The sequence below is a fragment of the Aythya ferina genome (assembly GCF_964211825.1).
Source record: "Aythya ferina genome assembly, chromosome: 13".
Classification (NCBI taxonomy): domain Eukaryota; kingdom Metazoa; phylum Chordata; class Aves; order Anseriformes; family Anatidae; genus Aythya; species Aythya ferina.
In genome coordinates, this window is record NC_140311.1 from 15,370,150 (window position 1) to 15,384,491 (window position 14,342).

A 14,342-nucleotide genomic window follows, 5' to 3' on the forward strand; every position below is an offset into this window, starting at 1 on the left:
AATGGCTTGTGGGGGAGGCTGGTGGGACCCCATGGCAGCACTGACGTGTTGGCCATGAAGAGCTCTGCCCTGCATCTTGAGCAACTGGATGAGGCTCCTCAGGCAGCTCAGGATGCTCAGAAACAGCAAAAATCAGAAGGGCCGGCATGTGAAAAAGCACCTCCTGGCAGATGGCACTGCGGTCTGAAACCTGTTCTCAGCCTGCTTCGCCCAGACCAAGGCTCAGGGAGGGAGCAGTGGGGTCTGCCACCTCCAGCTCCTCACTGGGGACTTCTTGTCCCCCGTCTGCTCAGCCAGCAGGGAAACATCATCGCATCCCCTTGAGCTGCCCGTGCTCCTGAAAGCCCCTTCAGAAGCTTCATGCAGAGCAGCTGGCTTTTGAAAAGGCTTCGATGCCTCCCCAAATCCTTTCCCCAGAGGTGTTTGGGGCCGCAGGTCCCTCTGCCAAGGCGCAGCCCCTCAGAGCTGTCACAGCACCGTGCCGTGCAGGCACGCTGCCCGCGGTCAGCAGCCGTCCCCCAGCTCCCTCCCTCCGCCTGGAGCTCTGTTTGGTTGTTATTTTCATCCCTCCACGGGGCTGCCCGTGTTTCTCCCGCTTCGCTCTCCTCCTCCATCCCTGTCCTGCTCTTCACTTATTGGTCACAGCGGCTGCGTTCGGGGGGAGCCCTGTGATCTTCTATATAACCAAGTCCTCTGTTTGGAGAGACCTCAGCAAGTCACGAGAGGGAAGAAACTTCCCCCCCCACACCCCTCTGAAACACCAGCCCACAACGCAAAAGCAAACTGCAGGATCTCCAGCGCTGCCGTCCTCCTGGGACCTGCAGGACATGGCAAGGGGCCGTGAGAGGGAGAGAAACTGATCCCGAGAGCACCCAAAGCTCGTGGCCTGGAGGAAGGTAACCTAACGCTGATGAAAAGCTTTGCTGTGCCGTGCACTGATTTGCAAACAAAACGATTTCCTGCAGCTGGGTGAGTTTTCACACGTTTCTTGGTGGGACCCGAGCAAGGTCTAACAGGTGGTGCAGGGGCTGGAGAAGACATCCACCCGGCACGCCTCTGGGCAAAAATCAGCCAGTTTTGGGACCACGGTGGGTTCAAGTCAGGGGAGCAGCTGGGGATGTGGTGCTCATATCTGCCTCTCCCCCCCCTCTTCCCACCCATTGCACTTTTGCTGCAAGAGATGTTTATTTGCAGAAAAGAAGAGCCTCAGCTGGGCAGGTGGGATGGGGATGTCGGGCGCAGAGTCACCTCCCTGGAGGATCAGAAACACAAGGATTTGGGATCAAGTGATGCTGACTTTGGTTTCACATCTGCTGGGCACCCAGCAAGCCTCTTGGCCCTTTTGTGCCTCAGTTTCCCCCGCAAATGAGAAAGAGCTGTGTTTGCAAGCACGCTGAGATGAGGGAGGGGAGAGGCAACTCGGAGGACAAGAAGTCTGCGGGCTGTTGAGCAGGAGAAAACAATGCTCCCCTTTTACTAAATTGTTGTATATTAAGGCAAGAAGGGGGAGAAGCCCTTTTTTTTTTTTTTCGCTGTGGAAGGGATGGGCAGGATCCAGTGAGCCGTGTCCTGTGATCCTTACTCACATGAGCTCTCCTGCCAAATACCCGGGGGCTGAACAGCACCAGGCGGAGCAGAGAGGAGCAGCCTGCTGCTGCAGAGGGCACAGGACACAAGAGCTTCCCAAGGACGCTCTGGTACCTACACAGGTGCTGAGGTAAATATCAGGAAGATGGTGCTGGAGAAGCTTCTCCAGCCACAAGGTCCCAGGCTGGGCAATTGGGACTTAATGGATGTACTGGGACCTTCCTAGCCACCACCACGGAGCGAGGTTCTCCTCACAGCATTTTACAGGTGATAAGCTGGCACCCCAAGGTCCCTGCCTCAGGACATCAGCTCTGCCCACGCAGGATGGGCAGGAGGGGCTGAGGGTTCCCCATTTTTTGGATTATTTTGTGCTTAGGAGCAGCAGGACACACCTGCAGGCATCCCTTGGGGTTGGGATAGCCACATAAACTGGGTGCTTATAGGACAGGTGGGGGTCCTGTAAGATATTCCCCACCATCACATGAAGACACTTCTAAACGCTCTTGAAGGCATTGAAAACTTGCTTTTTTCTTTTTTTTTTTTTTTTTTTTTTTTTTCTTTTTTTCCCTCAGCCAGAGGCAGGCAAATAACTTTGTAGAGGCTGTTCTGGCTCACACCAATGTGGCTTATCTGCCAGATAAGTTTGCAAAGCTGCTTTAGCCTGCAGAGATGAAAGGTACGGTGAACACACAAGATTGCTGTGCACCAGGCATGAATATTTTAGCACAGGGAAGCATGCTGATGGTGAGCTGAAAAGAAAAGCGATGGGATCTTTAACTTTCCTGTGGTGAAACCATATCTGAGGTGCCATCACAACACAGGGGTTCAAACTAGAAAGAAAACATCTTCAAAATTTGGCTGCTTTAACAGAACTGAAAGCTAACCTGTCTAGTTGGTGAGGTCTGAACTGTGGCTGAAGGGATTTGGTTATTTTATTGCCTATGTTTGATGTGTAACTGAGAATAATTTGCAAGTTTCCTCCCGACACTGCCTGTTTACAGTGGCACGCACTAAGGACCTGGCCGAAGGACGTAAGGGGGTCGGCGAGAACCGAGCCTGATTTAGATTTTCTGGCAGGAGCAGTGGGGTGAAACCGAGAAAAGGGTAGGTCAGGTTAGGCTGGTTCCTTGGGAAAGAGGCCAACTTCACGTTGATCACGCTTGGAGACTTCCAAACAAGCAGAAAGGCGCACGTGCTCCTACAGAGCCTGGGGGGAAGCCCTAAAAGGTTCCCATTTTCAGTCCAGGCATAGCAACTTTTCCTCCCTTCGAAGCTGCAGTTTTGTAGCTTGAGCAATGTGCTCTTCACCCACTCCTACCAGCAGAGCCAAGATCTGCCCAGGTGGCTCAGCTTGGCAGGGTGCTGGCACCTTCCCCTCCCTCCCTGGGCTCATTTCCCACCAGTGGCCATATCTGCATCATCCAGGAGCCCGTTCCCCAAATCCACATCGTGCCAGGACAGTGCTACAGCATCCTCAGCTGTCTCATCAGCCACTCATGGCCGCAGAGCTGCCACTGGGCCAGTCCTGCCTGAGAGCATTGCCTGAGATTTGCAAAGCAGAGCCTGCTCAGGTGATATTTATTAGCAGTGCTCCAGCTTTGGTCAGCTTGAGAGACCTTTTACTGCGCTCAGCAGCCAACGCCACAGCCAACACAGAGAGATTAATGTCCCCCGGTATGGAGCTGAACAGCGTGGTGGATTTGGAAAGGAAGCAGTTCAATTAACAGCGATAAGGATGGGGAAGGAGGGGCCACTCTACTAGCACATAAATCCGAATAAGATGTCAGGTATCAATACAGCATTTCTGGAAAAACCCTCGTGGCATTTTCCCAGCACGTTTCCCAGCAAGACCGCGCTGAGGGTTGTCTCTTTGTGCTGAGCGATGCCGCATGGGCTCTGCTGACGTTTGCACTGCTCCAGTTTTCCCATGGCACGAACTGGAAGAAAAGCTCCCCTGGTTCCATGGACCCAGAGATGGGGTTTGCAGAATTACCCCGATGCGTTGGTGGGGCAGGTGCCTCAAAACTGCTGCTTGTGCTCCACTGGCTGCAGGTGACCGGAGCACAGGCCACCACCGCCTGCTTGCAGCCAGAAGAAACCCTCTCCAGCACCTTCTCGAGCACTACCAGACCCCCTTCTCCTCTAACCCATTTTCCCCCTTGTCCCTTTCTCCACCCACAGATCCAGACCCAAGCAAAGACGCCCCATGAGCATCCCAAGGGCTCCCAGGGCCAGCTTTGCCTCTCAGTCCTCCATGGCGAGCATCCCAACTCCCACCACTCTCGCCATTCTCCTGACCTGCCTCTTCTCCGGGGCACGCAGCCAGACCCCGGGGGTTTTCCCGGAGAGCACCGTCCCCTTCGAGGTGCTCAGCCAGGAGCAGGCGTACAGCCTGCTCCAGCCAAGCCTGCTGCAGGACACCAGGCTGCCCAACCGCTCCGAGAGCCTCCCCCGAAGCAGCGGCTCCGAGCCACCCCTGCTGCCCGTGTGCATGAAGCCCGCGGATATCAGGCACATCTTCAAGTACATCAACACCATCGTGTCCTGCACCATCTTCATAGTGGGGATCATCGGCAACTCCACGCTCCTCCGGATCATTTACAAGAACAAGTGCATGAGGAACGGGCCCAACGTCCTCATCGCTAGCCTGGCGCTCGGAGACCTCCTCTACATCCTCATTGCTCTGCCCATCAACGTGTACAAGGTAGGTTTCGTGCGGCAGGAACAGCGTTTGCTCCCACCTGCCTCAGTGCCCTGGGGAATAGCTATCTTCCGCTCTTTATTTCAGGCTCCAGTTTGGGCAGGAAAGGGGGAGGGAGATCCTGCTCTCCAAAGGAAAAGGAAAACATGAGCTGACGCAGTATGTTCCTGGGAAAGCAGAGGTGTTCCCACCTACTGCTGTGTTTTCCACACACACACCCATCCAGATCTTTTAAATCTCATTTAACATGTCAAGAAAAGAGCCACTTGCAGTCTCCCGACATTACAACCCAAAGTTTATTTCAGTCGAGCAAAACCCGCTGTTCTCGTGCGCTAGGCACACCACTCCCAGCACAGCTCACAAACCAGCCTCAGGCAAACATCTGCTTTATTCCAACTAAGCAGAAAGACTCACCCAGGAACAAGGAACAGGGCTGTCCTACAAAACAGGGGGCTTCTTTCAGACATTGCTCCCCGTGCTAGAGGGAAGAGATGTGACGAAGAAGCGGAGGAACCCGAGCTCTGCCTGCTGCAGCGGGGCAGAGAGGGGTGGGCAGAGGTGGCTGTGGGGCTCAGACCCCAGTTAGGAGCAGAAGTCGTGTGGTGTGAGATGTGCTGGGGCTTGTGCAGCTCCTTCTCACCCACCACGTGAGATGGGTTTTGGTGGGCCGGGTCTTGAAGGGATGCCATGGGGTGAAGGACATGGATCTCAGCTTGATTTATATAACTGGCTTTACACAAGAGATATGTTGGATATAGAGCTGTTATATAGCTGATTTATTCAACAGGACTGGCAGTAGAGATGTCTAATGGCCCGCCCCTTTGGGATCTGTTTGCCATATTTCATAAGCCTGTGCTATAGGAAGGTCCTGTGCTTCATAAAAAAAAAGGTGTGGGACCAGATGGAGGCTGCAGGAATGACCCCCCTGAGGAAGGTGCCACAGGCTGAATACCCAGCCCTGCATCCAAGACAGGCAAGAACCAGGGGGCACAGCTCTTCATGCTCATGGCTTATACCAAAGGCCTCACCTATGGGATGGCTCATGTTAATGCGAGCTCTTGGCTTGGAGATACAGCTAGCCATCTCTCGGAGCTCCCTTTCTGCTGTCTCCGATGCATATTGTCCCCAGTGATGCCCTCTGCTTGCCCCAGCTGGGTTTCAGGCCATGAGTAGCTTCAAAGGGAAAACCAGATCAAAAACTGCCAGAGGTGAGAAAAGCTGGGAGCAGGAGTGAAGAAGGCTGTTGGCATTGGTGGTAGATTGGGGCTGGGGTGAGGGAAGGAACCCTCTTCAAATTCACGTGTAAGCAAACCTTGCTTTTGCCTTGCCCAGATTTGTTCAGGGTGTTCTGACATACAGGGGATGCCCGATTGCTTGCTGAAATCAACCGTTGCTTTCCTTTGGTCTCAAGCAACCAAACATCATTAGTTTCAAATAATACTGCACAGAAGTTTGGAGGAGGGTTTGCGCAAAGGCATGGCAGAAGGGCAGAGCACGGTGAGGATGTGAGCCTACATGGCTCTGAAACAAGCTGTCCTTGCTGGACTTCGGCTGCTCAGAGCACAACACCCTCCAAAAGTGACCCAAAGCCCATTGTGGCTTTTCGGATTCCAGTCCACCCAAAAACACCCAGGGTGTGGGTTCAGGACCTGTTGTCTGGACCATCCCTCCACATAGGTGTCAACCACGAGCCCCTGGGGAAAGGAGTGGTTCCCAGCACGACGCAAAGCACCGGGAGCACACACCGCACAGCCCTGGTGGAGGTAACCTCAGAGTGCTTTCAGCTGCTCCCTGTGGGCTTCTTGCACCTTGTGGGCAACCACCTGCCATTACGGGAAGCCGGAGGCACTTTCCCTGTTAACCCTGTGGTTCTTCTCCAGCTCCTGGCCAAGGACTGGCCTTTCGGCGTGCAGGTGTGCAAGCTGGTCCCCTTCATCCAGAAGGCGTCGGTGGGCATCACGGTGCTCAGCCTTTGTGCTCTCAGCATCGACAGGTGAGAAACAACTCCCACAGATGCCTTGCCCATCCTGGCCCATATTTAACCACAGCATAGCCCCCTCTGTTGTCACCGATGGGTTGGTTCTGGGCCAAATTCAGAGAAGGGAATAGGGTGTTGTCACATGGGGCTGAAATCCATCAGGAACTGACTCCTCCCTGTGGGGATGAAGTGTAAATCCTGCTGGAAAAGCTTGAGAGGAGGAGCACAACATGTGAGAAGAGCTGCCAGGGTGGTGGGGAAGGGTGGCACCCCTCCCACCGGGAGGTGGCCAGATATTGGCCAAGGAGCGCTGCCCTCACACTCCTCCCCTGAGCCCCTGCTCCTGATCCTCCCCATTCCACGGAAGGAGAAAGCTCAGGGGTGGTGGAGGAAGGGGCAAGGGAAAGGGGACAACTCTAATACACACCTTCCAGGCCCCTTTCCTGTTGGTGGCTCTTCTCACTCCTCTCTGCTCCTGTTGTGTCCCCACGCGTTGAGCAGGTACCGAGCAGTGGCCTCCTGGAGTCGGATCCAGGGGATAGGGATCCCCATGTGGAAGGCAGTGGAGGTGACGCTGATCTGGGCAGTGGCCATCGTGCTGGCAGTCCCCGAAGCCATAGCCTTTGACATGGTAGAGCTCAACTACTGGGACCGAGACCTGTGGGTGTGCATGCTCGCCTCCGAGCAGAAATCCAGCTTCATGATGGTACGTACGCTGCCCCATCCCGGCTGCAGCATGAGGAAGGCATAGACAAACGGGGCATCCTCCCTCCTCGATGAGAGGTTGGATGCTTCTGCAGATGGCTTCCAGGCATCGGGGTGAATTTGGGGAGAGCAGCATTAGGCAAAGCACAGAAGACTCAGAAAGTACTAACGGGGTAGAGTTGCTTTGAGCGTGGGGGCCAGAAAACAGGCAGAAGGTCCTGAAGCTGTGTTGTGTCCTCATTGCCCACACCAGGTCATGACCCATCTCAGGAAACCTCAGCAAGATGCTAGGCTGTCACAACAGGCCAAGGAGCATCTCCACAACCAGGCTGCACAAGTAGCCATTAGCACAGGGCCAGCTAAGGGTGAGCAAGGGGATGAAGACACTTACAAAGCATCAGAACTTACCCTCCCAACCCTGTATCTGCCAAAATGTGCTCCTTGAAACTGGTTCTTGTACAAGAGTGCTAGACCAGCAGCCAGATGTAAAACAGCCTTCACTTCTTTGGGTTAAACATGAACCAGCCTCAGGGCAAGATTACCCCAGGTGTACTTAGCCTGGGGCAGTTACACTTTCACCCATCTGAGGTGTCGGAGTGAGCTGATGGGGGCAGTGTCAGTGACCGATGCCCCATTACCCCCTTCTCCCCGTTTTTGTTCCTCTCTGCTTTGCACGCAGTTCTATCGTGACGTGAAGGACTGGTGGCTTTTCGGCTTCTATTTCTGCCTGCCCCTGGTATGCACCGGCATCTTCTACACCCTCATGTCGTGCGAAATGTTGAGCAAGAGAAACGGCATGAGAATCGCTCTGAACGACCACATGAAACGGGTAAGAAAGCCAGGAGGGCAGAAACCCCAATATTTCCCAAAACGAGAGGTAGTGTTGTAGAAGAGGAGAACAATCCCAGCTTCCTGTAGAGGACACGAATGAGCTAACGTAACCTCACAGTGGTCAATGACTTCTTGACCCATCAATGCATGGATTCAACCAGGGAGAGGGGCCCTCAGCTCCAGTCGCCCACCTCAGTGCCAACACAAGCCACCAGCACTGTGGCCATGGACCAGCTTGCTTTTCAATGTCTATGGCCATTTATTTCTGGCCTTGCTGTAGCTTCCCATTCCCTCCCATGCTTTTCTGAGGAGCTGGTTGTCACAATAACCTAGCGTGAAGAGTGGACAGATGAGGGTCCATGCTCCAGGGTCTAGCAAAGCAACCAGGAGTGATGGTAGGATGGGGTGAAGGAGACCCTATCCTGATCTATCTCGTGCTACTGGTTACCTTACTGCTTTCTGCAGCCTGGATCTCATGAGTCGTCCTCCTGAAGCAGGAGCTGGGAGTGTGCTTTGGACTCAGAGGGGTGCCCAGCCCTGCTCGGGTTGTAGAAGTAACTCGAAGGGCCCTTGCTCAGCACGGGGAGATGGTGCTTGGCCCCGGCCGCTCTCCAGTGCTCACCCAGAGCATCCCTTCTCCCCTGCCCACCTTCTCCTCGCAGCGCCGGGAGGTGGCCAAGACCGTGTTCTGCCTGGTGGTGATCTTTGCGCTCTGCTGGCTGCCGCTCCACCTCAGCCGCATCCTCAAGAAGACCATCTACGACCAGACGGACCCCAACAGATGCGAACTGCTCAGGTAGGGGACCCAGACAATGTTCCGCTGGGCTCATTGCAGGCTGGTGGAGCTGCCTTCCGAAAAACTTTCAGGCCGCTTTTCTGGATGGCGTCGCCCCCCCAGAAAGGCACAGAGAAAGGAGGTGGGGGGCCTCAGGAAAAGAGGAAATTCAATTCTGAAACGTCTCTGTAAAGCCTATGGGTTAAAGAGGTCTCCCGGGCAGAGAAATGTTCTCAGCAGGGCCAAAAGGACTGTAGCACACTTTCCGCTACATGGCAGGTCATATTCCCCTCTCCTGCCCATCACCCCGAATCCAGCTCAGGACAGACCCTGCTACTGTGCTTGAATGTGGGAGCATCAAGGCCACCAGGGGAAATCAGATCTCCTGCTCTTAGGTTCCTCAGGAAATGCTCCTTGCAGGAAAAATTGTTGTGCCACTGCTGAATCCCAGGAGGGACGGTTTTGTGCTCTTCTGTCTGGTATCTGTCACCGGTCCCCCCATGGAAGCAGGTTCCCAGGCCAGGTAGCTTGGAAACCCTCCTTCAGGGGTCCCCTCGGCGAGCTCCTAGCCCCTTCTCTCCCCTCTTGTCTCAGTTTCCTCCTCGTGATGGATTATTTTGGGATCAACATGGCCTCCCTCAACTCCTGCATCAACCCCGTGGCTCTCTACTTCGTCAGCCGAAAATTCAAGAACTGCTTCCAGGTAGGGCTGGCTCCTCTAGCCCCTGGCTGTGCTCATTTTGGCTGCAATTTCATGCACGGTGCGTGCCCAGACACTGGTCCCAAGGCCACCAGCTCCCCCAGACCAGGCACTCCCATCACCATGGGCTTCTGGGCGTCCTAGATGGGGAGAAAGGCAGGCATCAGGCACATGCTGGGGCTGCCAGCAGCTCACAGCATTCCCTTTTTTCCTCATTGTATTTTTCCTCCCAAATTTTCACCCTGCTGGGTGCCTCTCTTCCCAGCTCCAAGCACGCTAGAGCTTCCTACCCTCTTCTGGTGGGGCTTTTGCCAGTGCAAGACCAGAGAAGACTGCTATTCTGGGTCAGAAACATCCCCACATGCCTTTAAACCAAGACTGGGGCTGCTCTAAACTTTTGAGCCCAAATTGCTTGGAGAAAAATCTCAGGAGGGGAGGCTGGGGAAAGGAAGGGGATGGGATGGGAATCACCTCCCAGTGGCTGTGGCAAGGGGCTGAGCCCAGGCAAGCATCAGCCCTATTTGCTGATGAGAAAGCACAGCTGCAAAAGGTGCACAGTGTTTTCCTGTCTTCACTTCCAAGGCTCACCAGCCCTGTCTCGACACACCTGAGCTGCAGGAGAGCCGCGCTCACCATGCCTGTGACTCCCAGCCCGGCACCGTGCGGGTTGACCCCCAACATCACTGGGAACTTTCCCACATTTCCTCCTCTTTTACCTCATAATCCACACGTGTAACCTCTGTCTCCCCCTGCTTGTCTCCCCACAGTCCTGCCTGTGCTGCTGGTGCCAGAGACCCGCTCTGAGCATCACGCCGACGGATGAGAAGGGCTCCGTGGGCAAGTGGAAAGCCAACGGGCAGGAGCTTGGCTTGGACCGGAGCAGCTCCCGCTTGAGCAACAAGTACAGCTCTTCCTAAAGCTCCCCATGGGGCAGAGCGGAGAAGGCACTGTGAAAAGACAGCAGGACACCTCCATTTCTCTCGCACGGCCATCTCCTGGCTGGGCTTGAGTTGTTTTTGCCTCCGCGTCGTAACCCACCTGGCAGGAGCTGCAGCATTTCACTGATGCCTGGGACTAGCTCTGAACACTGCCTCTGAGCTCTGCTTGTCCTTCCTCCCATCCAAATCGCCTCTGCAGGAGGAGAGGAAGAATGGGATCCAGCCCCTTGTAGGATTTTTCAGTTCCCTGTGGAACAGCCGAGTGACTTAGAGCCATTCGTCTTGGGTAGCAACATGGGGTGGGGAGATGGGTGCGAAAAGGGAAGGAAAGTTGAGATGCTGCCACCTGGAGATGGATGTGGGATGGGGAGGAGAGGGCAAGGCACCTGAGTGACAAATTTCCAGCTGAAAAAGCCAAAAAGACATCTCTTATGATCTCCCTCTGCTGCTGGAACAGTTTGTCCCAGGGCAGAGAGCCAGGATAAGACCCAGGCACACATAGGCCTCGTAGACCATCAGTGGCCTGAAATCTCCCCGCCTGCAGCCACGGCACGGAGGGATGGGCAGCAACCCAGCTTTGTGATGTGACCAACCTCACCTGGGACTCCTCCTAAAGGACTCCTCCTCTTTCCCTTTTCCTGGGAAATCTGCTCCAGGTTCTCAGGAGGTGACTGCATGCATGCGACAGCACAGCTTAGGAGGGCAGTTGTCCTAGGCAGGAACCAGCAGCAGCATCCAGCCACACCAAACCATCTGCCCCAGCTTCCCCCTCCCCAATTCCTCGACCCCACCACGTCCTGGACACAGCACTGTGACACCACAGCTCAGATCCTCACCCTCAGGGTCAAGCTAAGATGCAAAAGGCAACGGGGAAGGGGCAGTCTCAGCTGAAAGAGCTGCTGGAGCTGACCGACACACGGCAAAGAGCCTTACAAATTTACTACTCAAAATGATTAATCCCCAAGTGCTTTTTCCTGCATGACTTCCTAAAAATCATGCTTGTACCTCTTGCCAAAACTTCAAGAAAACCTACATGAGGAAGCTTTAGTTGCCAAGGTTTTGATGATGTCCCTGTTGTTTTTTTCTTCTTTTACCTCTTTCTCCTCTCCTCTTTTCCCTTTTCACCTTATCATGGAAAAAAGGGAGAAAGGAAAAAGGGAGAAGAGAAAAGACCTGCAAATAAAGCAGAACATTTTTGAGGTGATGGTGCTTGTTTTTTGATTTTTATTTTTTTTTTTAGCTTTGCTTACACTGAAATGCAAATTTTTACAAACAGATCGTATTTTTGAAAGACGAATAGGTTTCAGTGGAAACCAAAAAACTGAGGGTTATCTAGACCAGCATGTTTTCCATAACCTTACCTCCCCACTGGAGGAGATTTGTCTGTATCCATTTCACAGCACGGCTGCTGTGCTGTGTGCCAGAGCTGGACAAGTGGAATTTGATGCAGAAATGGTTTAGACTGAAGTGTTCTAACACAGGTATCTTAGCAGAAGGATTTTTTAAATGACTGTGCTTATTAAAAAAATACCTAAATTCTGCATGTTTCTATATTTGTCCACATTTACAGGCGAAGGGACTCCGTGGCCTCAAAAGAGCACCCCACACCACTCCAAGGATGTAGCAATGGGTAAGCCAGCAGCACACCAAGCCTTGTTCCAATTCTGCTCTATCCTAAATTGTGGCAGATGCAGCTCTGGCCAGCCCAGCCTCTCAGCGGTCTCCTGCCAGGGCTGGCCCCGACCCACCAAGGCCTGTCCTGCTGGCTTGCAAGCAGCTGCCACGGGGTGATTTGCTTCAGGTCAACACCTCCGGCGCTGCATCTCGTTGGTGCTCCCTGAAACTCCTTCACTCGCCTGGATTTAGCCAGCTCAGGAGGTGCCAAGGCAGACGTGCAGTGCTGGTGGCTGGAAGGGAGGGTGGGAAGAGGCAGGTGGGACGCAACGAGGAGGCCCATGGAAGTGTCAAATGGCTTGTCAGGGAAAGAGGTCCCGTAAAAAGCAGTGATGAGGATACAGGCTGGCAAATTGGGCTACAGCCTTCCTCCCACTCACCTGGAATGGCTGGTGCCTCGGTCACAGGTTGAGCCAAAAGCTTTTTCAGGGTCCCCGTTACATCGCATGGGCCTGGAATGGTTGGAAGTCCTGGCTGGTGGGAGCCCCAGAGGTGAGCAACCCCGCATAAGCCCAGGACTTGCTGGGGGCTGATTTGGGCCAGTGCCTCCATAGCCGGGATGGCCTGGAGGAGGCTGGCAGCTCCGGAGAGCAGACGATGCTGGGGGTCAGATTTGGAGACGGAAATCTGGAGAAGTGTCAGGCTAAGCTGGTAAGTCTGGGTCACTGCAGGTACCTCAGGGACAGCGGCTGCACTGCCTCTGAGCAGGGCCAGCTGCAGCTCCAAAGCAGAGCCAGTTACACATTAGGTCAGTCCCAAGTGGTGAGATTCAACCTTCCTCATGCTCTGTTTCAGCAAATGGTTCCAAAACGTCAGAGCAAAGCATTCAGGAGTCCTTTTCCATCCAGGACAGCCCCAGTTATGTCAGCCTGGCCTCCTCCTGCTCTATCCAAACCAGTGATCAGCAGCCAGGCCGTTTGGTGCCTGCCAGGAGCTGGGCAAGGGTTGTTCTGTCTCCTGCTTGCTTGCATGTGAGCTAGCAGATGTAAATGCACAGCTCCCGTTCATTTCAGTGAAGACTGAAGCATCTGAACAGCGCCCCAGCAGTGACTTTTGGTAATGCCACAAGGAGCAGAGTCCTAAACATTCAAGATCCTCTCCTAAGGACAGCCAGGACCTGCTGATGCTCACAAGACAGACAGCAACTACAGGAACACGGGGGAATCCTCTTACCTTATTAACCTCCTGGGCCCCACATGGCTAACATCTCTTTTTATGCTCCAAGAGCAGATTTAATCATTCCCGCATTAGCAGCTATGCTCAGATCAACATTTTCACCTTAAATGCTTCAAAACCAGTCTCAAAGCTGCACACAATTAATATTGCAACAAGCAGGCTGCCCTGTGCTCCTCCCAGCTCTGGACATTGCTGGCACTTGCTGTGTGTCTGCCTAACAGGGACTTCTGTCTCCTTCGCTTCCCCCTTGTGTTCTCCTCCCAGGTGCCTCCTGTTATAACCAACATCACAAAATTTGTGAGAGGGGAGGGAAGAGAAGAGAGTTATCAGCTGGAAACAATATCCATTTAGAGCTCTTCTGTTGTGTTGGCATTCACACGGCACCTTCCCAGCCCTCAGGGGTCTCTGTTAGGGTACAATAAGCCCAGGATCAGCTCAAAAAGAAAGCAATGAACGTCAGAAAAGGGGTGCATGTGCGGCCTCATTTTATCTGCTCATGGAAGTGCAAAGACAGCTCCCTGCTGCCAGCTCCTGGCCTTCAAGACCTTTTTGAAGGGTTGTCCTCCGTGACACCTGGGCTGAGAGGTCACAGCACCGAGCACAGGTGGATCTGGTTTATCCAAACCTCCTCCCCGACCCCGCCAGGCCAGGAGGATGAGCCAAAAGCAGCAGGGCCACCGCAGCCACTTGCTTGAGATGTGGGGGTCTTTCGACAGGGGCAAGGTGAACCCATCACCAAGCAGGGAGGTGAAGGAGCCTTATTACCAAGTGTAGGATTCAGCTGGCCTCAGGGCCCAACGCCTGCCAACACAACCCCACTGCCAGCCCGGCAGAAAGCAGGTCTGTCAGTTTGTATTTGAGAGAACAGTTTTCTGGAGAAAACCTGACATTTTACATCCTCTGCGTGTTAATAAAACATGCTGGCGTTTGAAAAGGAGAGGCTCCGGGTGTTTCTTATTAAGCAGCAGGGGGTCTGCAAAGTCTGCTAAATACTTAATTGGGTGCCAGCAGGTTCCTTTGGTAGCGGCAGACCTCCGTGGGAGAGACAGAGGTGTCCCCCTGGGCAGGGCACAGTGGGAAGGTTCACAGGCCTGCACCCCAGCACGGAGCAGAAAAGCTCCTGTTATTTCATGCCACATTAGGCTGGATGAAAGGCTCTCCCCCCTCGGCTGGCTGCCAGCGGATCCAAACAAGGCCAGGGCTCCAGCACTGCACTCTTCAGACCTGCTCACAAGGAGCGGTCTCGGCTTGCAGCTGCCTGCATTCCTCAGAGGTTT

General features: G+C 54.1%; 1 protein-coding gene and 1 long non-coding RNA gene across 2 annotated transcripts; one reads left to right on the top strand and one right to left on the bottom strand.

Moving 5' to 3' along the window:
* The first annotated feature begins 659 nt into the window (after nt 1–659).
* LOC311444093 (endothelin receptor type B-like) lies at nt 660–13,999 on the top strand. The gene is made up of 8 exons (XM_084534935.1): nt 660–896; nt 3,769–4,291; nt 6,169–6,281; nt 6,768–6,972; nt 7,651–7,800; nt 8,465–8,598; nt 9,172–9,280; nt 10,045–13,999. Exons 2-8 carry the CDS (start codon nt 3,794–3,796, stop codon nt 10,192–10,194), a joined length of 1,359 nt encoding a protein of 452 aa, XP_084391061.1. The 5' UTR covers nt 660–896; nt 3,769–3,793; the 3' UTR covers nt 10,195–13,999.
* On the bottom strand, nt 4,552–6,829 carry LOC311444104. The gene is made up of 2 exons (XR_014697653.1): nt 6,694–6,829; nt 4,552–6,476 (listed from the first exon to the last, which is right to left on the bottom strand). It is a non-coding gene; the product is annotated as an uncharacterized lncRNA (long non-coding RNA).
* Nucleotides 14,000–14,342: the final 343 nt, after the last annotated feature.

Excerpts from the sequence above, each read along its gene's own strand:
- LOC311444093 (XM_084534935.1), top strand. The coding sequence starts at position 3,794 with ATGAGCATCCCAAGGGCTCCCAGGGCCAGCTTTGCCTCTCAGTCCTCC. Across the intron at positions 6,282-6,767 it reads TGTGCTCTCAGCATCGACAG|GTACCGAGCAGTGGCCTCCT; the intron begins GTGAGAAACAAC and ends CGCGTTGAGCAG. Across the intron at positions 6,973-7,650 it reads AGAAATCCAGCTTCATGATG|TTCTATCGTGACGTGAAGGA; the intron begins GTACGTACGCTG and ends CTTTGCACGCAG.